Source organism: Eublepharis macularius, chromosome 2 (genome assembly GCF_028583425.1).
Source record: "Eublepharis macularius isolate TG4126 chromosome 2, MPM_Emac_v1.0, whole genome shotgun sequence".
Lineage (NCBI taxonomy): Eukaryota > Metazoa > Chordata > Lepidosauria > Squamata > Eublepharidae > Eublepharis > Eublepharis macularius.
In genome coordinates, this window is record NC_072791.1 from 130850063 (window position 1) to 130873987 (window position 23925).

The 23925-nt window shown below is 41.5% G+C and overlaps 1 protein-coding gene across 3 annotated transcripts in view; it reads right to left on the reverse strand.

Annotated features, from left to right (window-relative positions):
• Nucleotides 1-23270, reverse strand: part of IGSF22 (immunoglobulin superfamily member 22) — a 92661-nt gene extending 69391 nt beyond the window's left edge. The window contains exons 1-7 of one of the 3 annotated variants that reach the window (XM_054972747.1): nt 23139-23270; nt 22868-23012; nt 21767-21909; nt 15317-15448; nt 14977-15113; nt 3052-3151; nt 1124-1163 (exon numbers count right to left, since the gene is read on the reverse strand). In XM_054972747.1, the coding sequence (XP_054828722.1) occupies nt 1124-1163; nt 3052-3151; nt 14977-15113; nt 15317-15448; nt 21767-21872 (515 nt within the window). In that variant the 5' untranslated portion in view covers nt 21873-21909; nt 22868-23012; nt 23139-23270. Of the gene's footprint in view, nt 1-1123; nt 1164-3051; nt 3152-14976; nt 15114-15316; nt 15449-21766; nt 21910-22851; nt 23013-23138 lie in introns of all 3 variants that reach the window. The other 2 variants (XM_054972745.1, XM_054972748.1) reach the window with 2 other exon arrangements.
• Between the last annotated feature and the right edge of the window lie 655 nt (nt 23271-23925).

Consider the following 23925-nt stretch of genomic DNA (forward strand, 5'->3'; position numbering starts at 1 on the left):
CTTTCTAGACATAGGCTGTTTCCTCATGGTCTAAAAATAGCACGATACTCATGGAAGGTTGTCGGCTTCCTCGCATGATTTTTGACACCATCAATTTACAAAATGGCACAAATCACGTCTGTGGCCATTTTTGTAAATGGATGGTGTCAAAAATCACACAAGAAAGACAGCAACCTTCCTGTGAGTATCATGCTATTTTTAGACCGTGGGGAAACGGCCATAGATAAGTTTTGTCACTTTCCCATTATTTTTCTTTAAGAATGTGTAGGCTATGCCAGTTCCAGTTAGTTGGGCTTTTGGTTCCATAAAGTCTCGGATCCAAATTTCTCCCTCCATTCTTGAGGTCAAGATTTTACTACTCATTGTGTTTTCTCATAGCTCACAGAAAGGCAGAGCTGTTCAGTTTCTGCTCGCATGGTTTGAGAGAGGGCCAGCATTGCAGTTGCCTTGGAACTCTCAGATCCTATCCCCCACTTGACCTATTAAGTTCTGCAGGGAAGACTCTGCTTATGCCTCCACTGTCTCAGGGTCAAACTACATGTTACAATTTGAAATGTGTAGTGTCTGGGTTCCTCTGAACTGATGTTAATGGAGATACATCAGATGTGAGGGAGCTCATTCCCCAAGTAGGCAGGATGGTGATTCAGATCAGCACCACGGAGGGAGAGGGCTTTAGCCTTTGAATATTCCATATTCCTGACCCAAAATGTCCCTGGGGACATTATTTGCCTTGTTGGCATTCAGCATGTATACTTACTGGCTACACTTTTTCTCCTAGAAATTGGGAAATTATAGGAGAAAAATATAACTAGCTGTTGTATGATTGTCTGTGTTCTACTCAATAATTCACCTTGGAAGACTGAGGAAGTAGGGAAAATGTTTTAAATAAGTAAAATAGGTAAATTGATTCCTACATTGTTTACATTCCTCATTGACGGACGTGATTAACATCTACATTCTTACTCATGTATTGGTGAGTCTCCTATAAGCGCAGCAACAGCTTCCTGTTATTCTGCACCATCCAAATATGCTACTAACAACTATACTGCAACATGCTAGTGGGAAAGTCTGGAGTGCAACATTCCTGAGAAAAGGGGCACAGTGAGAGAAAGACGCATCTCACCTTTTTTTCAACATTTTTTTGAAATCCATCTTTTCTTGACCTTAAAAAATGAAAAAGGTAATTAACATTAAGAACAAAAATTCTAATGGGAGTAAAAGGGTCAGCACAAGACATGAAAAAACAAGACAAAAGATAAAGGAAGAAAATATAGAAATATGTTTATTGCATAATAAAGCACTAAAAAGTTGTCACAGAATCTGTATGCAAGAAACATTAGAGAATGGCAAGAATTGAATGTTAAATCAAATGTTATTAAATACAGAAGTAAGGCTGTAGTTCAAAAATGGGAATACTGGTTGGATACCAACAAATAATCATATGGTTGAGAAATCTCTAAGCCCTATTTTTAATATTCTTTGTTATGACAAAAAGGTGTGGGAATGAACTAACAAGCTTTTCTATAGTTTAAGAAGATATTTGGGTATAGATAACATTGTATGGTGCTTGGAGTTATAAGATAAGAAGTGAGTGACCTGCAAGGAGTTGCAGGGACATCTCATTTTCTCCTCCCCCACTATTTCCTTATTCCCTTCCCTGAAAGCCCTCATGGCTGCTTCCTTCCTTTCTTCCCACCCACCTGCCTACCTACCTTATCTTCAGTTTTCCCTCCTTCCATCTCCCTTGCATCCTCTACTGGGGAAAGCTATGGCCCAGTTGCGCAGTGGAGGCTGCCAGGACCAGTTGCATCACAGGGAAACTTTCAAGGTCTTGTGAAATAACCTCACTTTCCTCTGCAGCCTCCTCACCACACTATTTCTTTTGTCCTCCTCCCACCAACCCCCATATTTTCACCTTTCCCTACTTCTTTCTTTCTTTCTTTCCCACCCACCCACCACTCTTTATTTGCACACACACCCCACGCAGGTTTGGCTATATCGATATATTTAATTTTCAATGTGGCCCAATCTATGGCTTTGCAGAAAAATCTGAATTCTGAAAAAAATATATTGGGGGTTAACCCCCCTCCCCAAACAATAGAAGCAACACCTATATCTATGAATACCTACTGCAGTAGCCATTGACAGTGTTGCTGGGCAATAACAATATTGCCAGCCTTCAAGCCTTGGTTTCTGTCACTAAATGGCAGGAGAGTGGACCCCTTTTCAGGGCTATTTTGACCTTTGAGGAAAGTTCATGGGTGAGTGGGAAGGAGAAAAGGAAGCTGTGAAAGATTGCCATGAGGAGGCAAAAAGCAAATAGTGTAGGGAGGGGGATACATGGGAAAATGAGGTGCCCCTGCAATTGCATGTTCCTACCACACAGCTGGGCCTAGTCCAGTGGCAGGCACTGGGCAACTGGGACTAGCCTGGCAGGTCTTTCTAGGTAGAGGCAGTTGGAGGAGGGTAGGAGGGAAAGTGAAGATAAGGGGGAGTAGATAAGGGCAGTTTGGCTGGTGGATGAGAAGGACAGAAGGAAGCAGGAAAATGGGATCGGCTACAGAGCCCTTCAGGGAAACAAAATAGGGAGGAGGGGAAAATCTGATACTCTTGCAGGTTCCTGCGTGTTGATATATATTTACTTCATTTATACCCCAACTTTCTCCACAATGGGGATCCAAAGCAATAGTCCGAGTCAGGCCTGATTAGAATCATACAGAACAATCTGAAGCAATATATAAAGCCACTCTCAAAAAATCAGCGCAAACCAGAGTCTGAACCCTTTGCCACCCTTGATGCATTGATTGCATAGATTCCATAACAACTTTTTATTACTTTATTTTTCTTTTTTGGTCTTTTCTTTTTTTTCACATTTTATTAGAGGATCTGCCCTTTTTTGTTTCTGTTGCCAGATTTGCCAGAAATATGAGTTATAACAGAGTTTCCATAGCAGGACTTATATTGATATAGCAGGGCTCCCATATCCTTTTGTTCAGGGAGATTTTTTTTTTTTGCACAGTAGACATCTCCAGAATCTTGTATGGTACTTACCTTCAGCCACATGCAAGGACACAGTGTAGATGATGTCAGCATGGTCATTGGATACAATACACTTGTAATTGTCTGCGTCATCTGAGGTGAGGCTCTCCAACTGCAAAAGAAAAACACCCAGATAAAAGTTCCAGAGGAGTTAGCTGTGTTAGTCTGAAGGAGCAAAATAGTAAAGAGTCCAGTAGCACCTTTAAGACTAACCAACTTTATTGTAGCATAAGCTTTCGAGAGCCACAGTTCTCTTCATCAGATGCCAGATAAAAGGGTCGACAAACAATGCTTACAGACCATGCAGCCAGCATAAATTTCCTGCTAAACACCTTGCATTAAATTTACATTGTTTGAAAGTCAAATTAGATGCTATGCTAGATCAGTTAATGGACTACTTTGTACTTTTAAGTTTAAAATTGTGGCTGTAAAAGTTGGATCAGGGCTGAGGCACAGGGAAAAGAGGGGTTAACTCTTTTATTTGAACCATTTTTTGCAAGCAGAATTGCCCCAGGGTGATTATTTGCCCCCAAAATATCCATACTTGGAAAAGTTTTAGAACAAATAATCAAACCTTGACCACTGGGTGAAGGAATAGAGGGGATGTTCATTAAATTTGCAGATGATACTAAATTGGGAGAGGTAGCAAATACAGTAGAAGACAGAATCAAGATTCAAGATGATCTTGGCAGGTTGGAAAACTGGGCTAAATCGAACAAAATAAATTTCAAAAGAGATGAATGTAAATATCTGCATTTAGACAGGAAAAATCAAAGGCATAATTATAAGATGGGAAGACTTGTCTTGGCAGTAGTACATGTGAAAAGGACCTAGGGGTCTTTGTAGGTCACACACTGAACATGAGTCAGCGGTGTGATGTATTAGCTAAAATGGCAAATGCGATGTTGGGTTGCATCAACAGAAGTATAGTGTCCAAATGGTTAGACCTCATTTGGAGTACTGTGTTCAGTTTTTGGCGTCACAGTTTAAGAAGGACGTTGACAAGCTGGAAAGTGTCCAAAGAAGGGCAACAAAGATGGTGAGAAGTCTGGAGACCACATCCTAAGAGAAAAGTTTGAAGGAGCTGGATATGTTTAGCTTGGAGAGGAGACAATTGAAAGGTGATATGATAGCCTTCTTCAAGGATTTGGAGGGTGTCACATAGAAGATGAGAGGAGTTGTTTTCTGTTGGCTCAGAAGATTGGACAAGAATCAGCGTGTTAAAATTAAGATGAAAGAGTTTTCAGCTAAACATTAGAAAGAACTTCCTGACAGTTAGAGTGGTTCCTAGGTTCCTCAGGTAATGGTGGGCTCTCCTTCTTTGGAGGTTCTAAGAACACTAGATGGCCATCTGATAGCAATGCCGATTCTGTGACTTAGTATGAATTTAGGCAGATTGGGAGAGTAAGGGCAGGAAGGGATAAGTTTGTGCTAGGCTCTTGTGACCCTTTCTTATTTACCCAGGGTAATGCCAATCACCACTCTGGGGTAAAAAAAGAATTTTCCTCCAGATGAGATTCTGGAGGTTTTTTGTCTTATTCTGGGCATAGAGCGGGAGAGTTGGGGTGGAGGTAACTGTGAATTTCCTGCATTGTGCAGGGGGTTGAACTAGAAGATCTTTGGGACTTTTCCAGCTCTGTTTCTGTGTTTCTAAACAAAAATCCCGAACAGTTCTAAACATTCACAGTCCTAAACTGTGTTTTTGAACTTTGTTTTTATTCATTTTATTATTGTTTTATTTATATTGTAAGCCACCTTGAGATTTTGCAATGAAGAAAGGTGACTAATAAATGTTTTAACTAAATAAATAAAATATATAGTCATATGATAAGGTACTGATACATTCTCCCAGGTGCGGCAAGTAAGGGTTTGGGGAAGGGATTCAGATTGCAACAACAAAGCTGTGGAAAGAATTAACTCCCTCCCTATCCACTGAGCCTTGATTAGGACCATAGCGGCCATTTAAAAATCAGAGGAGATTGTACTGGATTGAAATTATTAGAAAGCACATTTGAATGAAGCTGGAAATTAAAGTAGTTGGCAACTCTGCTTGTCCCCAAAATTTCACCTTTCTGTTCTTTCCACAAAGCTGAATAAACCTGCATCCAATTAGTCTCAAGCTCTTCCTGTTGTATTAATTATTTAATTTATATTATTTACAGTCTTTCTCACTGAGACTCAAGGTGAATTACACAGTGTGAGTCAATACTAGACATAGTCAAGAATGGGAAAAATCCGCGAACACGCTGTTCGTGGTTCGTTGCCGCTCACGAACAACAAACAATGAACATTGACGAACATGATGCTGTCACGCACATGTTCATTGTTCATGGGGGCCTGCAGCCCTGACCAACCCCCAAACCCAAACCTCCCCCCACTTAGCCCCCCTCCCCTCTAATCCACTTACCTGGCCCTTTAAAGAGCCCTTTAAACCACTTGCAAGTGGCAGGGCCCTTTAAACGACCACAGCCCCCACCTCTCCGCCCCACCCCAGTGCTGTTGGGCTTCTTTTGCCAGTTTTCAGCGGTGCGGGGAGATTCTCCACTTCCCACTCGTACCCAGCAGAGCCGGCGTCCTGGGGCTGCTTCTGCCTGGTGCAAGCAGGGCAGGGAGATTCTCCCTGTCCCTCTTGCACCGGGCAGAAGAAGCCATGCGGTGCTGGCTCTCCCAGTGCTAAGAGGGGTGGGGAGATTCTCCCCATCCCTCTCACACCAGGAGAGGGGCAGCCAGCCACTCGTAGGGGAAGCCTCTGACGAGCAGCTGATTTAGGGGTTTAAATGCCCCTTTCTGTGCTGCTGAGCAGCAGCACGGAAATGGGCATTTAAACTCCTCTTTGATTCCCGGTTTCCAGGGCAACAGCAGGAATTCAGACAATCCCTGCCTGGGTTGCCATGGGAACTGATTGCAGGTGCCAGACTGTCTGGCTTGACAAACAGCAACAAACAGCAACGAACGAGGCTTCCAACGACCACCTGTTCATTTGGAATGGGGCCTCATGAACAGCCTGTTTGCGAACAGCCAAATAGGCTGTTTGTGGGCTTTTTTGCGTTCGTGATACCGTTTGTGCCCATGTCTACTCAGTACAATCCATTTCAGAGATCTTTCAGTAAACAATGTGCTTGAGTATATACATGCAAATTTGCAAAGTTTCAAATTCAATACAGAGATTCAACAGAGTTGAAGAGGAGTTAGCCGTGTTAGTCTGTGGTAGCAAAATCAAACAATAAAATTGGTTAGTCTTAAAGGTGCTACTGGACTCTTTTTGATTTAACAGAGTTGAAGAAATGTTGAAAGAAAGCATAAGCAATTCTAAAACTGACATATTAGACAACACAGAATCTACCCAGTAGGATCATACTTACTGCAACGGACAGTACATAGTAGCAAAGTCTGCAGTCCCCATCCCTTTACTAATGCATCTCTTTGAGACCATGTCCTTACAGTACAGTCCTCCTATCTGAGTAAAAAATATCTTGAATAATGCAGTTTTACATAGTCCACAGAAAGCTAGGAGAGTGAGAGCTTTCTTGACCTCATCAGGGAGGCCATTCCATAAGGTGGAGGCCACCACAAAGAATCCATCTGCATGGGAGGCTGTTGATTTTGCCCATGTGCAAGATCGTACCTGCAGAAGGCCCTGTTCAGATGAGTGAATTTGCCATGGTGAAATATAGGGAAAGAGACAGTCCTGCAGATGTGATGGACCAAGGCTGCAAAGAGCTTTATGTGTGATAGCCAATACTTAGAATTGAGCCTGGTAACTGATAGGTAGCCAATGGAGTGACAGCAGAATGCATGCTCCTGGCTCCCAATAATAACTAAGCTGCAGCATTCTGCACCAACAATTTTCAAGAAGTTCAGGAGGAAAAGTAAGAACTTCATGATTTTGTAGGATATCATTTTTACTGGCATGTTTCATTATGTTGCTTTGGCATTAGCTAGAGTTCTTCCGAAGGTCTGCACTACAAAATACATCTTGAAACTTCTCAGTGCTCGCATTATGAGGGGAAAGAAAGGGAAGCAATGAATGATGGCCAAGCCATAACCTTTGTCTACAGTTTTCTCAAAATAGCTGTGAATGGAATCGTCACAAAAGACAGGGCTATTCTATATCCTTTCTGTAATCTAAACACTGTTAACATTGCTGTAACATGTTTATGATAGCAGAACACTGATGCCCACCCTATGGCAGCATACAGATGTGATGACAAGCTGCAACCGAACTACAAGCTGACAACAACATAGTTTATTTGTTGTACTTATATGCTCCCTTCATTCCTCCCACTTTCTTCCCTTTTGCATGCAGACTCAATGCAAAAATTTCCAGTTTGATAAATTTACATTTCACTGTGATGCTGGGATGCAGACACTCTGAGTTGGATGTCATGGTGAATTAGAGCTTGATCACATTGGTAAGTTTTGCATCAAGTTCCATGAGTAAGAGATGGAGGGAAGTCTGAGGAGTTATATGAATGGAGCAACCAAGCTGTGTTTATACCTGACGGAGTTTAACTTGTTATGACTAGAGTTAGAAATATGAACCAAAGTTTGTCAAGAATCAAGTCAGTTCGTGGTTTGGGAACCAGCGGTTCATCAGAGCCCATTTCTGACAAACTGCGATGAACTTTAGGCCGGTTCATTTGGTTCATTTTTCGGATTGTCACTACAGGTGAGCACCCCCTCGGGTTTCCTGCTTTGGGTTTACCAAAGCTCAAAGCAGCACTTTTCTTGCCATTTGAAAATGGCAAAACAAGTATTGCTTTCAAACACCCAGCTGCTTTTCAGCTGATGGGAGGGGGATCCCCCATCAGCTGAAATAAGCAGCGGGCGTTTGAAAGCAGCAACACTTTTCTTGCGCGGCATGTTTGGAAAAAAGCACAAATGTTTGAAAACAGTTTTATTCAGCTGAGGGGAGGGGAAGGAAAGGGTCCCTCCTCCCATTCCTCTCAGCTGAAGAAAGCGGCCAGTGTTTTTTTTTTTTTAATAAAATTTTTATTGGAATTAGAATCATTTAATTTCACATTACAATCAATTCCCATTTCCCAATTTCTAACCCCCTCCCTTTCCCCCCCTTTTTGTAGACTTCCAACAGTTTTCCAACCCTTTGTCCCTTTTCCCTTACTCATTTTAAATTCATCTATCTAACAAACATATACTTTCCCTTTAATCTAAGCAATAATTCTTTAACTATTTTTAACACTCTGTACCCTATCTTTAAGTCCCTTCTTCCATATTAGACAAACAATTTGTCCCTTTTTCCATAATTTCATAATTTCCTGGTTTCAAATATTTCTATAAACCATATACCATATAAACCATATAATCCATGCGTTCATATAAGTCAACCAATTTAACTTATATTCTGTATATTACTTTTTCTACATATCTTGTCTTCATTCTACTTTAGTTATATTTAATTATATTATTAATTTCCTCTTTCTTTAATTATACATCTATATAACTATCGTCAAAAGTTATCAATCAATTTGATCCATATGTTTCTTCAGGTAGACTTATTCAGTTTAACATGTTACACGTTTATACCAGAAACAATATTAATTAGTCGGTCCTTATAGTTAGTTATTTTCTATCCATCTTCTATATATTTTTCTATATATAACAATCTAACAAGATAACTGCTTAGACATTTTCGTTTCTCTCTCTACCCTCCGGTAAAGTCACCCCCCTCTACATTTTGTCATGTTTCAATAGTTCTCAAACTGCCACAGTTCTCCTCCCACCTCCCATTTCTTCAACACATATTGCTTCAGCTTCTCCCAGTCTGTGTTGAACTGTCCTGGGTCCAGATTTCTCAATTTTCTTGTCATTTTGTCCATTTTGGCCATATACAGCAATTTGTAAGTCCAGTCCTCAATAGTTGGCACTTCTTGTACTTTCCATTTTTGCGCATACAAAAGTCTGGCTGCTGCTGTCATGTAAAATAGCAATGTTCTATATTGGGCTGGAATGTTCTCCATTCCCAAGTTCAGTAGCAGGAGTTCTGGGTTCTTATTGATTTGAAATTGTAGAATCTCACTTATTACTTTTATTATTTCTCCCCAGTACTGCCTAGCTACCTCACACGTCCACCACATATGGTACAGAGAGCCCTCATGTTTTTTACATTTCCAGCATTTATTAGAAGTGTTCGAATTCCCTAGCGCAATCTTCTTTGGTGTCATGTACCAACAATAGATCATTTTGTAAATGTTCTCTTTAATATTAGTACACGTTGTAGTCTTCATTGTGTTTTTCCACAAGTGTTCCCATGCCTCCATTGTTATTTCTTTGTTAAAATTTATGGCCCACTTCACCATTTGTACTTTAACTATTTCATCTTCAGTATACCATTTCAACAGTACTTGGTATACCTTGGAAATTTCCTTCTTATCCTCTTTTAAAAGTGTCTGCTCTAGTTCTGAATTCTCTGTTCTTATGCCTCCCTTTGCACAGTCCGAGTTGTAGAGATCTCTGATCTGCCTATACTGAAACCAGTCATAGTTGGGTGATAACTCGTCCTGTGTCTTTATTTTAAGTTTGGAAGATTCTATTCGGGTTATCTCCTTATATGTTAAACACTGTTGCTCAGTATCGACAGCTCTCGGATCTATTACTTCATATGGAACCACCCACATGGGGGTTCCTTCTTGTAGAAAGTCTCTGTACTTCTTCCAAGTTGCAAATAGGCTTTTCCGTATGTAATGATGTAAGAACATAGAGTTCACTTTCACTTTATCGTACCATAGGTATGCATGCCATCCGAATATTTTTTTATATCCCTCTAGGGCCAATAATTTCTTATTCTTCAGCGTCATCCAGTCTTTCAGCCACACTAGGCAGATTGCATCATAGTAAAGTCTTAGATTGGGCAGTTGCATTCCGCCTCTTTCCTTTGCATCTTGTAAAACTTTCATTTTCACTCGAGGCTTCTTGCCTGCCCAAACAAAGTCTGATATTTTCCTCTGCCATTTTTCAAACTGCTTAGAGTCTCGGATAATTGGTATTGTCTGTAATAAAAACATTACTCTTGGTAACACGTTCATCTTAACTGCTGCAATCCTTCCCAACCATGACAAATTCAATCTATTCCATTTGATCAAATCTTGCTCAATCTGAGTCCATAATTTTTCGTAGTTATTTTTGAATAGATCTATATTCTTTGCAGTCAGTTCAATTCCCAAATATTTCACCTTAGTTGTTACTTCACAGTCCGTTATTTCCATTAACAATTGTTGTTTTTGCTTAGTCATATTTTTGCATAGTATCTTTGACTTCTTTTTGTTAATATAAAGCCCTGCCAAATCTCCGAACTCCTTGATCTTCTCTATCACTTTTGGCATATTCTCCATTGGGTCTTCCACAATTAACATTATATCGTCCGCAAATGCTCTGACCTTATAAGAAAAGTCTTTTATTTTTATTCCGCGGATTTCTTCATCTTGTCGTATTTGTATCATCAGTATCTCCAATACCAAAATGAATAACAGCGGAGACAACGGGCAACCTTGTCTTGTTCCTTTACTTATAGTCAATTTCTTAGTAGTCTCATCATTCACCACAATTGCTGCATTCTGGTCTCTGTAAATTTCTTTAACTGCTCTTATGAATCTTTCTCCCATTTGTAGCTTTTCCACAGTGGCAAACATAAAGTCCCAGTTCAAATTGTCAAACGCTTTTTCAGCATCAACAAAGAAGAAACCAACCTCTTTGTCACAACGCTTATCATAATACTCAATAGCATTAATCACTGTCCTTAAATTGTCTCTGATTTGTCTACCCGGTAAAAAACCTGCTTGTTCCTCCTCAATAACTTCCGAAAGCCATCCCTTCACTCTCTCTGCCAGTATCTTCGCAAAGATTTTATAGTCATTATTAAGTAAGGATATGGGTCTGTAATTTTTCACATTAGTCAGATCTTGGCCCTCTTTGAGGATCAATGAAATGTTAGCTTCCTTCCAGGTATCTGGAATCCGTTGATCCTTTAATACTCCATTGATCACTTCTTTTAGGAATGGTACCAGTTCGTTGGCCATTGTCTTATAAAATTTAGCTGTAAGTCCATCTGGCCCTGGCGCCTTTCCCAAATTTGTTGATTGTATTGCCATTTTTATTTCCTCATCCGTTACTTCGTTGTTCAGTCTGTCTCTCCATGCTTCCGAAATTACTGGGAGCTTCATTTTCTCCAAATATGTCGCTATTGATTCTTTATTCACCTCTTTCTTATTATACAATTTAGCATAAAATTTATAGAAGGCTCTACTAATGGATGTCTGTTCCAAATACGTTTTGTTATCTTCACATATTTTATTTATTATTTTCTTTTCCTTTCTCTTTTTCAATTGCCATGCCAAATATTTCCCAGGTTTGTTTGCACCTTCAAACCCTTTTTGATTCAGTCTTTTAAGATTCCACTCCAATTCTTTATTGTTCATTGCTATCAGCTGTTCTTGTAATATTTTAATGTCCTGATAAATTTTCTTTTTCCCTGGTCTCTTCTTTAACTGTATTTCTTTGGCTTTTATTTTCTCCATAATCTCCTGTCTCTTCTCCTCTTTCTTTTTTCTGGTTCTTCTATTTAAGTCCATTAGTATGCCCCTAATTACCGCCTTGTAAGTGTCCCAAACCTTGTTGGTTGGTACTTCTTTATTCATGTTGTATTGTATGAAGAACTTTGTCTCTCTTCTCAGCATCTCCATATTCTCTCCCTCTTGAAGTAAGTCCTCGTTTATTCTCCATCCTTTCCTTTTGCTCCTTCTCCCCAATTTCCACATAATTGGATTATGATCCGAGCCTACCATCGGCATTATTTCCACTTCCTTAGTCCATAACGCTAAGTCTTTTGAGGCCCAGATCATATCAATTCTCGATAGTGTAAAGTGTCTTGCGGAGTAGAACGTAAATTGTCTGCTTTTCGGGTTTTGTCTTCTCCATACATCTTCTAAGGTTTCCTGTTGTATCAATTCAAAAAACAACTTTGGTAGCAGTCCTCTCTTCTTTTGTGCAGTTGATGATTTTTTGTCTAAATCCAAATTTGTCACTCCATTGAAGTCTCCAGCAAGTATTATCTGGTCATATGAAAGTTCATCTAGTTGCTTCCTTAAATGCTCAAAGAAGCTTTCTTTTGCTCCATTAGGTGCATAAATTCCAACTACCAGCACTCTCTTTGAATTCCATACGCATTCCACTGCTATAAATCTGGCTTCCACATCTTTCATTACAAACTTTGGCTGCAGCTCCTCTTTAATATAAAGCACTACTCCTCTTTTTTTCTTATTAGAGGCCACAGCAAAATCATTGCCCAATTTTTTTGATTTTAGATACTTTACATCTTGTTTTCGAATATGGGTCTCTTGCAAACATACAATATCACATTTTTGTTTTAATAGCCAGTGAAAAATGCTTTTTCTCTTATTCGGTGAATTAAGTCCATTTACATTCCAAGATAAAACTTTACACTCCATAATCATAATCTTGTTGCTGGTAAGTCCTTTTCATTGTCTCTTATAAATCGCTCCATCTCTCGTTCGGATCTGATGCGTTTTTTGGCCCCTCCAAATTCAAAGGACACTCCTTCTGGTAATTCCCATCTGTACCTGATTTTCATGTCCTTCAAAATCTGAATTAGCGCCTTATATTTTTTCCGGTCCAATAACACCGATCTGGGTAATTCCTTCATAATGATAATCGTCTTGCCGTCAATCTCCAATGGATCTTGAAACTGTTTAGTCACAATCTTTTCTTTCATATTTCGGGTCGTGAATTGCACAATCACATCTCTTGGTAATTTCCTCTGGGTCGCAATTTTTGAATTTACACAATATACCACGTCCAGGATAGCCACAACTTCCTCCTCCTCCTTCCCCAGGTATTCAGCTAACACCTCAGTCATCTGTTCTTGCGCTGTCTTTCCTTCCACTTCCGGCAAGCCGCGAAATCTTAGCTGCTTCTCCATGTGTTTACTTTCCGCAACCGCCATTCTCCCCCTCATCAATCTCATCTCTGTTTGTTGCGTGTCAGCTAGATTCTCCACCGCGCCTTCTACTACTTTAACTCTCTGCTGTGTTCCTTGCAGTTCATTTTGCATTGTTTCCATACCTTTCTTTACTTCTGACAGCTCACTTTTCACTGTCTGTTTAACCTCTTTAATCAGCTCCGGTTTCATGTCCTTAAGTTCTTTAATCACTTCTAAGAGTTTTTTGTCTAGGTTCTCTATTGCCGATTGCCACTCTTTTTTCGACATCGTGGGGCTTGCCTTAGCTCGCTCCCACGAGTCCGCCCTCTTCCTTAACTCCGTGGCGTAAAATTTAGTGTCTTTTTAATTTTTAATTTAAATGTCCCGGTCTTTTTGCAAAGAAAAAACTTTTAGAAAATCCAAAATGTCGGACGTCTTTTCTCTATGGTTCTTCTATGGTTTTTGTAATCCAAAATGGCTTACTTCCTCTTCCGCTGAAGCCGCGGCTTTTCCCCTTTCAAAGATGGCGATTCCCTTCTTCCTGCCCTCCGGCAGGGGCCGCTTCTCTCCAGCAACTCTATTGTTATTACGTACTTCCTGTCTCCCGACTTCCCGCAGTAGCTCTCGCGATGGTAAAATTTTCTCACAGCTCCAACCGCAAGTATTCAAAACAATAGTCCAAATTCTTTAATAACTTCTTTAAACTTAGTCTTTTTTCTATTTCGACTCTTGCCGAGTCTTCTCCTCCTTATAGTTAGCCTGTTGCAGTTTTAAAATCTACTTTTAATCTTCTTTACTTTTAACAATCTGTCCCGTATCAGAAGATAGTGATCTTTACCTTCCCATTCACTTTTCGTGGGTTGTAATCACTGTTTCAATCTTCGTTTCTCCTCTACTCCTCTTTCCCCTGTTGAAGCTTGGGTATGTAGGTCTTATGCCAACCGCATTGGCCCCGAAACTGCCACAGAGATCATAGCCGACCTGTCACAGGGTGGGACCTCAAGGGTCGTGAGGGGGCCCGTCACGTAGAGCCCCCCCTCGCCCGAGATCAACGCGCCCTGAGGTCTTGAGCGTTCTTTGCCTGCTCTCCGCCTGAGAGCAGTCGGCCGCGGGCTATTTTGCCCCCGCCGGCCGCTTAAAACGGCAGTCCGGTCAGCTCCACAGTTGGAGCTGCGTTAGACCTCCATGAATCCCAAACCGGAAAGCGGCCAGTGTTTGAAAGCAGATTTTTTTCAGCTGATGGGAGGGAAATCACACAGCAAGGAAAGTGTTGCTGCTTTCAAATGCCCCCTGCTTTTTTCAGCTGAGGGGGTTTAAAGCAGTTTTTCAGCTGAGGGGAGGGGGAGGAGGGAGGTTTTTTCAGCTGATCGGAGCTGCTTTCAAATGCTGGCAGCCTTTTTCAGCTGATGGGGGATCCCCTCCCATCAGCTGAAAAGCAGCTGGCATTTGAAAGCAACACTTTTGTTGATGTTTGTAAGCGGCAAGAAAAGTGTTGCTTTCAAGCTTCCTGCCCTGCTTTTTTCACTTGATGGGAGGGGTTGAGCAGGTTCCCTCCTCCTTCTCCAATCAGGTGAAAAAAACAGCGGGGTGGGAAGTTTGAAACCTTTCTTGCTGTTTGCAAATGCATGAACTGGGCAAATTCATGGTGGTTCATCACTTTTCATGAACCACGGACCGCCATTTTCCTGGTTCATGCCCACCTCTAGTTATTATGACATCTAAATGCAATATAATCTGTCATAGTTTGAGCAAGCTAAGTTTTATCAAGGAAGACAATGGCTCTAAAGTTTTAGTCTTACAAGTAATTCAGCATAAATTTTACTTCACCTCACCAGTGATTTGGCCCTGTGTTGAGCCACCACTGTTAAATAGCACTATTGTAAACTGCATTGCTGAAGAGCACAGCTGAAGAAACACTACAATATTGTGCTATGAAGAAGATAAGTAAGTGAAAAAGACTTTAAAATACTACTGATATTAATTACCTTTAGGACATATTCCTTATTGATGCTGTCAAAAAATATCTTTGATCCTTCTTTGATTGGTATCCCACTTTCTCTTTTCCATGTTACAGTAGGTTTTGGGTTGCCTTGCACTTTGGCTCGAAATACAGCTTTGTCTCCTGTCAGTAAATGTGGAGAATTATAAAACGAAATTTTTGTTATATTTAATGATCTCCTACTTATTGTGTGCCAAATAAACAATTTCATTTTCATTTGCTCAGTCAGCTGCTTTCTCACATCCACATATTATTTTTTCATCTTTAATCTTGTCACAATATTTCTGTTATCATGGTGATAAAGTAATTATTAGGATGCTTCTTACCTTCAGGAGCTGTTAATGGATGAGGTTTCTCCAAAAATTCTGGGATGCTTTCTCCTGGAGGGATCTCAAAGGAATGAGAGACCATGCTGAAGGACTCCACAGCAGAAGAAGATTCTCTAGAAAACACGTCATCTGTAACCCAAAAGGATGTATTAGTCCCATAAAATTGGTTGTGCTCGCCTGTTGTTGTTGTGGGGAATGGAAAGTATGCTGGATGATGGTGGACATAGGGAGGAGGGCTGGCATGGGGTCAGGGATCCCAGTCCTCTGGGGATGTGGGAGGTATGACGGTGGGAGCTGGTCTCAGTGGAGAAGGGCACAGAGATATGGAATGTCTCAGTGCCCTTATAACCTGTGTCCCATCCTGAGAAACGCTGGTGATGGAGCTAGGAAAAAGAACCTTCCTTCGACACTGATACTGTGCAATGCCAGGTCCATAAACAATAAGACCGCAATGCTGCAAGATCTCTTTGTGGTGAGTGATGTGGACCTGGTATGCGTGACTGAAACCTGGGTGAGGGAAGGTGAAACAGTTGCCCTGGGAGAACTGACCCCCCCCCCCCCCAGGATATTCGGTCCTCCATCAGTCCCGAATAGGAGGTCGGGGGGAGGGGTGGCAATCCTTCCCCGAGAGTCTTTCTCTTTCAGGCCACTCCCCACCCCTGAGATCTCTGGCATTGAATGTGTAGGCCTGGTGTGGGGTGCCAAGGAGAGTTTGGCTAACTGTCTGGTGTACCGACTGCCTAGCGCACCAGCAGATACCCTGTTCCGCCTGCTAGAGGTGATAGCGGGGTGGGCCTTGAAGTACTCCAGACTGATGGTGCTGGGGGACTGCAACATCCATGTTGATGATGCCTCCTCTGTGCAGACTGTGGACCTGGTGTCTTCCATGGCAGCACTAGAACTCTCCCAATTTGTGTCGACCCCTACACATCAAGCAGGCCACACGCTAGATTTGATCTTTGGGATGGGGTTAAATGTGGATCTGGAAGGGGTAGAACTGGTGCCATGGTCAGACCACTCGGTCCTGAAGGCTCGGCTGAGGATACCATCCCCTCTTGCAAAGGCGGTGAGCTGATTTATGTTCGCCCGCGGAGACTTATGGACCCATTTGGGTTCCAGAATGCTTTGCGGGATCCAATGCTCCACAGCGGTTCATTAGATGAGCTGGTGGAGGACTGACAGTGCCGGCTCTCCGAAGCCATCGATGAAATCACCCCCCCATCGCCCTCTTTGCTCCTGTGCAAGACGGGCTCCCTGGTATACAGAGGAGTTTCGACAGAAGAAGTGGGAGCTAAGACAGCTTGAGCAAGTGTGGCGGCGATCTCAGGACGAAGAGGCAAGATCATCTCATAGGACGTTTATGAAAGCCTATGAGGTGACAGCGAAGGCTGTGAAGAAAGAGTTTTATGCAGACTCCATCGCGTCAGCTAGCTCACGCCTAGCGAAATTGTTTAATGTGGTTCGGTCATTGGTCTCCTTGCCAGAGGGAGGCCATCAAATTTTGAATTCAGATATTAGCTGTGAGGCTTTGGGAAGCTTTTTTGCTGATAAAATCTTGTTTCTCCGCCGTGACTTGCCAGCCACAGTTGATTCAGTGAATGAGCTGGAGACCCCTTGGCCATCTTCAGGGCCAATATTTGATCATTTCAGCCCACTCTCTGGGAAGGAAATTGACAGGACCCTGTGATCAGTTAGGCCCACCACATGTCCCTTGGACCCATGCCCATCGTGGCTGGTAAAGGCCAGTGCCAAGCGGCTAAGGTCCTCGTTGGAGGCCATTGTTAACCTATCCTTAGGCTCCAGGGGTTTTCCTGGGCAATTAAAGGAAGCTGTGGTGAGGCCTCTTTTAAAGAAACCATCGCTAGACTCCACTGACCTGGTCAATTACCGCCCGGTTTCGAACCTCCCGTTTCTGGGAAAGGCGGTGGTGGAACAGCTGCAGGGCTTGCTGAAGGATGTCTCAGCCCTAGACCCCTTCCAGTCCAGGTTCCATCTGGGACATGGGACAGAGACATTGCTGGTCGCCCACATAGACGATCTTTGTAGGCAGCTGGATCAAGGCAGCTCGGCGCTGCTGATATTATTAGATCTGTCAGCAGCGTTCGATACAATCAATTACGATCTTCTGACTCACCACCTTGCCGATGTGGGGATACGAGGGACTGCCTTACAGTGGCTTGTCTCTTTTCTCCATGGTCGGGGACAGAGGGTGACGCTTGGGGAGAAATTGATCCCGCCACCCTTTGGTGTGCGGAGTCCCACAGGGAGCAATACTCTCCCCTTTATTGTTTAACATCTATATGCACCCCCTTGCCCAGTTGGTGCGAAGTTTCGGACTTGGGTGTCATCAATATGCAGATGATACCCAGTTGTATCTGATGATGGACAGCCGGCCTGGCTCAGCCCCAAATGTCCCCAAAATAATGCTTTTGCAGCCATGACTGGTTGGTTGAAGCAGAGTTGGCTGAAACTGAACCCGACGAAGATGGAGGTCCTGTACTTGAGCCACGGGGGATAAGGTTCGGGACTCCAGCTCCCGGCCCTTGATGGGGCACCATTAGTGCCAGTTCCAAGGGTTAAGAGCCCGGGGGTGATCTTGGATGCCTGCCTGAAAATGGAGGCACAGGTCACAGCAGTTGTCAGGTCCTCTTTTTTCCATCTGCGGCAGAGCAGGCAACTTGTCCCTTACCTGTCAACCCGTGACTTAACTACAGTGATCCAAGCAACGGTCATCTCTAGGCTAGATTACTGTAACTCACTCTATGCGGGGCTGCCTTTGAGCCTGACCCGGAGATTACAGCTGGTACAAAATGCAGCTGTGCATGTTATTATGAGAGTGCCAAATAAGGCGCATATAACACCATTCTTACGCGAGCTGCATTGGTTGCCAGTGGAGTACTGGATCAGATTCAAAATTCTGGTATTGACCTATAAGGCCCTGTGCGGACTGGGACCAGCGTATCTATGAGACCGTCTCTCCCCATATATTCCCCAGAGGACACTCCGATCAGGAGACAAACAGCTGTTGGTGGTCCCTGGCCCCAAGGAGGCCCGCCTAGCCGCGATTAGAGCCAGGGCCTTTTAGGTCCTGGCTCCCACCTGGTGGAATGCTCTTTCTGCTGAAATCAGGGCCCGGCAGGACTTACTATCTTTTCGCCAGGCCTGCAAGACAGAGTTGTTCCTCCAGGCATATGGCTGAGGCTGGGCTTCTGCTGGCCTGGAAAAAAGGGGTGTATAAAACCCTCCTGTGAAGACTGTCCACCATCTTGTTTTAAATGTGTTGTTTTTAATGAATATGATTTTTTATTGTATTTTAATTGTATTTTTAATATGTTGGTATCTGCCCAGAGCCCGCTTGCAGGGAGGACGGAATACAAATTTGAAATAAATAAATAAAGCAATTTTCAAAATTACACATGGTATAGTGAGAATTCTGTTTCCAGGTGCCATCTCCTCCTTTGAGTACTGTCATAACAGTCCCTTCATTCATGTCTTCTCATTCGCTTCCTGCTATATAACAAACTCTTGGCGCTAATCTGTGTTCTACAGATTAATATAAACAGAATATATCCTGCTTTGAGGATGCTGCAATCTAAATGGAATTAGTAATGAACAGGGGGATGGGTGGAGAGGGACAGACAATAAGAACAAGGGATGAAAGTGAACAAATGCAGTTATGTGTATTTAGGTTTTGTATACAATGAAAGTGAGGATTAATCCAAAGACTTTATGGAAGAGAAAGTTTGGAGGTAGGGGCTGAAGGAAGAAGAGTACCAGGTATATGTTCTGGAATGAGTTTCAGGCATAAGGACAACAAGGGAGAAAGGATAAAGACATTTAACGAAATTGGAGCCATTTGGGTATTGAAGACTATAGAACTAGAGGAGTGGAGATCATAGGGAATATATAGGCAGAGAGAGAAAAAATGGAGAAAACCATGGATAACTTTAAAAGTAAGAACAGGGTCTTTTTGCCTGGATGCAGTCAGAGACTGGAAACCATTGAAGGGATTGAAGAGGGCCATCAAATACCCACCCTCAAGTGACTTGGCCTATCTCCAGTCCTCATGAAACTGAGATTGGATTCAACAGAGATTGGAAAGAACCATTTATGCTGTACTAATGCAATCTTATGATTGTCCCAGTTATAATGTGAAAAAAAGTGCATCATGAATCTAGTTTGTGTGATTTGCAGTATTGGACTGCAGCATGGGAACTCAGTACAATGGCACCTCCCAAATACAATCTATTTTATTTAATGTATTTTCAGTCTGCCTTTTGCCTATAAAATGCATATACTGAGTATGATCAGAACTGGAAATTAAATTACATAGTATAAGAAACACAGGTTACTGCTGAAAACAGCAGCTTTATGTTAAGTTCCTCTTTCCCTCTGTAATGCCTAGAATAATATACATCACATCTCTGCCCCCACCCCATGTCATTGGCTGTAAGTGGGGGGAGGGCTAGAGACACTCAGAACGATGATGTCAAAACATGTTAAGTTTCCCTGTATGCCACAGAGGAGGAAAAATTTATACAGGACTGCTGCTTTTTGTAGCAGCCCCAAGTTTCTGCTATGAATATTGTTATGAAAAAAAATTGAAGAGACCTAGAATCTAGGCATGCCTTTACATGGGGACAAAATGGTGACAGACTTGTGCTGATAGTGCTGTAGTAATCATTGCTGTGGGAATATGTAACCACAGCAAATACTCAGCATGTAATGCTTTCTTGTTTTCTTACAGTTTAATATGTTGAAGAGGAAGATCTTGCTGAGAATTTTATCTCAACCTTTTTACAAAAGTCTGAAATGATGCTGCGGAAATATGACAAAAGTAACTAGTTTATATTTCATTCATTCAGTAGAGGAGGTTGGACGTGAAATGGGGTGGAGAGTGCCCTCAAGTCATAGCTGACTTATGGTGATCCCTGGCGGATCACCCCACCCCAAAGCAGCTTCCTTTGCTCTCCTGTCTTCACTACAATCCTGTGTGGTAGGCCTGGCTGAGAGTGCCACCCAGCAATTTTCCATGGCGGATTGGGGGTTTGAGTTACAGATATGTGACAGGTTGCTTAAAAGCTCTCTTATATTTTGTGTCACCCATCATGGAGATAACTTAGTCCAGAATGTTCCAATTCTCTTCATTTTTGGCATTACAACTCACATCACCTTCCTGAAGTTGGTTGCCAATTTTCAAACAACTACCATTATTTTCTGATGAATCATGCCTGTCATAGATGTAGAATCTTAGCTTTCATTGCAAGTATTGGGAGAAGGGCAGGTCTGGAAATAACCAGGGCCAATATATTCAAAGTCTCTTCATTTTTGGCACAGGAACTTCTATCATTAACCTAAGGTTGATGGCCAGTTTTGAGATGCCTAGCTTCATTTTCTGATGAGTTATGCTCACTCTGGTTGGATGGACAAGCAGACAGATAGACATGCAGCTCCTTTTATTATTATAAATTCATGGTAATAGCAAGCCAAGAGATTTATTTTGTGATGATAATTGGTTTGGATCAGGAGGATCATATGGGGTGGTGGGCAGATGGAATCTTTGCCTGGGGGGCTCTGGGGGATCTCAGCTGCCCTGCTTGTTGGAGATCTTCTGCAGGCACTGCAAGGCTTGCTTGTTTTCCAGGGCTTTTGATGGCCTGGGAACTGCAGGCATCTTTGCAGGGGGATAGGGGAGGCAGGCATTTGGGGTTTATTTTATTATGTTTTAATTATTACTACTGCAATGAAATTATTATAATTGTAACAATAATTACTTGTAATTATGATTGTAACGATAATGATTAATAATAATAACTATCTTGAGCCAAGAAGAAAAGGAGTGTATAAACAGTATAATAAAAATAAATAATATTAAACACTATTTAGTAATCCCACATGAAGATTAATTTAAGCCATATTTATTGTTATGAGATTTAAAATAAACATGTGATGTTGGGGGATCTGTGATTTGATCTTTTTACATGTAATTTAATCTTGAGAAGCAGATACCTGGGGGTGGGGAGGGGCTTGGTTTTTGATCATAATGGGGAGGAAACCTCAATGGGGAAGTTTTCCCCCCGCTCTCCATGCATCATTTTCTCCATCAGAAATCTCCCCTCTGCAGCCACTTAAAGGCTTAGGCAGGTAAAAAAGAGACAAGGACCTGTACCAGTCTTTCCTCCTCTACTAAGTTAAAATCAGCTGTGGGCAGTCTTGACTGGTGAAATAGTGTGGGAAGAAGTTAAATCCTCTTTTCCTTTCAGCCACTGCCCCCATAAAATTGGGCCCCTCATGGTTAAGTTACATGTCAAGGGATCAAATCAGAGATCTCCAGTGTAATGTGTAGTTTGGACCATGTTAGTCATATTTACCTTTAGTCGAATCAGCACTAACAGATATAATTTTTGGAATCTCTGAGTTTCTGGAGACTAGCATCAAGATACTTGCCTCCTACAATTTTGGTGGTCTGTGATGTGCGTTGCACTGAGCTGGACATCTCGAAGGAGTGATGCTCCTGGAGATTAGTTTTCCTCTGTATAACCTCAGTTGCCATAATGACACACTTTGGCTTTCTGTAGTATTTTTCTAACCTGTGGAATTAAAAATCTCAATCATTTTAAACTGTCAGAAGAATTGTAATGTTCATTCCAATCTTTCTGTTTTTTATACCATTAAGTTTGAATCTACTTAAACTATTTCTCAACATTTTTATTGATTCCAGAGTGACCCAGAACCAGAACAAAACAGATAGTAATAAGCTTAATTCTGAATTAAGGGGATCAACAGGAACAAGGTGCAGGTTTGTCCCTTGCCTTAATGATGTCTTTGAATGTACCCAATTTTCTGCTTTATAAATTATTAGTTTACTCTATTAGAGTGAATGACAGAACACTAAATAAAGGCACAGACTTGCCCACATTGACAGAGATCCTCCATGTGTAAGGGCAATGTAACTCTGTGTGCAGAGACATCTAGCCAGCATACTTGCAATATACAAAACCTCCTTCCTCTGATAGTCATGTTGATGGGCACCTTGTTAGTATACTCTATCAGAGTAATATTTGGTACCTGAATAAAGTGCAATGCCCAGTGGCAAACAATCATGACACAGAATATTGTAAGAAGTCATGTGATGCTTTCAAAATGACAGCCCTGCTTATTTATGTAACTTTTCTAAAATACATTTCAATAGAATGCCATCTACCAAGCGAATACGTGGGAAATGGTTTCTAGACCAATGTGGCATATTACAAGTAGAAGCTACAACTGATAATGTGAGGAGACAACAGATATGTTACTATCAGTTGGCATTTCCAAGTTAATTCTGCCTGGTGAGAGGCCTAACATAACTCAATAGAATTTTAATTTATTCAAAATGCTAATTATTTGGACATTTTCACTGTTACCTATCTATTAGAATAAATGCCATGTTGCACATTTATAAATGCCCTGAAAAAAATTCAATCCTGAGTGTTCACACTATATCCCAAACTTAAATCCCACAAGCAAAAATGAGTAATTGTAAGCTGTACCCTTTCTTCTGGTTACCAAGGCTGTTGATCGTCTCTTACACAAAAGCAGTTTCTGGTCCCAGGTCCTGTTGCAGATGTCCTTTGAAGTTCTGGTGAGAATCCTTACGTAACTCAACGGAATTTTTATTTATTCAAAATTTGGGATATTTTGAGTTATCCACCTATCAGAATAAATGTATACTGCACATTGATAAAACCTCTGAAGAAAACACATTTTTTAAAAATCCAACTAAGTTACACTCTAAACTTAAACATAGCAAAGAAAAATGAATAATTGCAAACTGTACCTTTTCTTCTGGCTACCAAGGCTTTTGGTTGTCTCTGTTACAAAAAAGAAGTTTCAGTCCTGAGTTCTGTCGCAGATGTGGGCTAAACTGTTTTGGCACTCTTGTGAAGACAGCTGGGTCCCTCTGCCTATATCAAATATGGCTCCGTCTAATTCATTCTTTAAATACACACTGGCCCCTAGTGGGCTATGTGGTTACATCGGTTTCTACATCTTCAGCACTCAGAGTAAGATGACAAAGTCTTAAGGGCAAAACCAAGAGCTAATGAAGGTTAAATAAAGCACACCATCTCATGAAAATCCTAGTGGACAATTTTAGGCTTTTTGACTCACACAGTGATAAAAATTATCTTTGTTTTTCCCTAATTTGTAACGTGAATTTAGTATAAAATCTACATGTGCTGAAACATAAATTTATAAGGATTTCACCTACTTTCCTTTCTGCATTAATGAACTTATTGGTGTCATGTGCAAAAATGACAAAAGCCACTGATAAAATTAAGGTGTATGTTTATAAGGGTTTACATGCATACTTGTGTATGTTTTAAATTTCTAAAAGTTCTACATTTTCATAAAGTCACCCACTCACATAGGCTATACTCAAGACATCATTAACAATTCTGTTTACCTGCTGTCATGCTCATGCATACCCTCTAGGTTTACAGACCAAGAACTGAATAGCCTTGGAGAGGGGCAAGAAAGAAAGATGTAACATAATCATATGGTCTTTTATAGCTTAGAAGCCATCTAACCTATATCAATAGATTCTATGGATTGAGGACTAGATG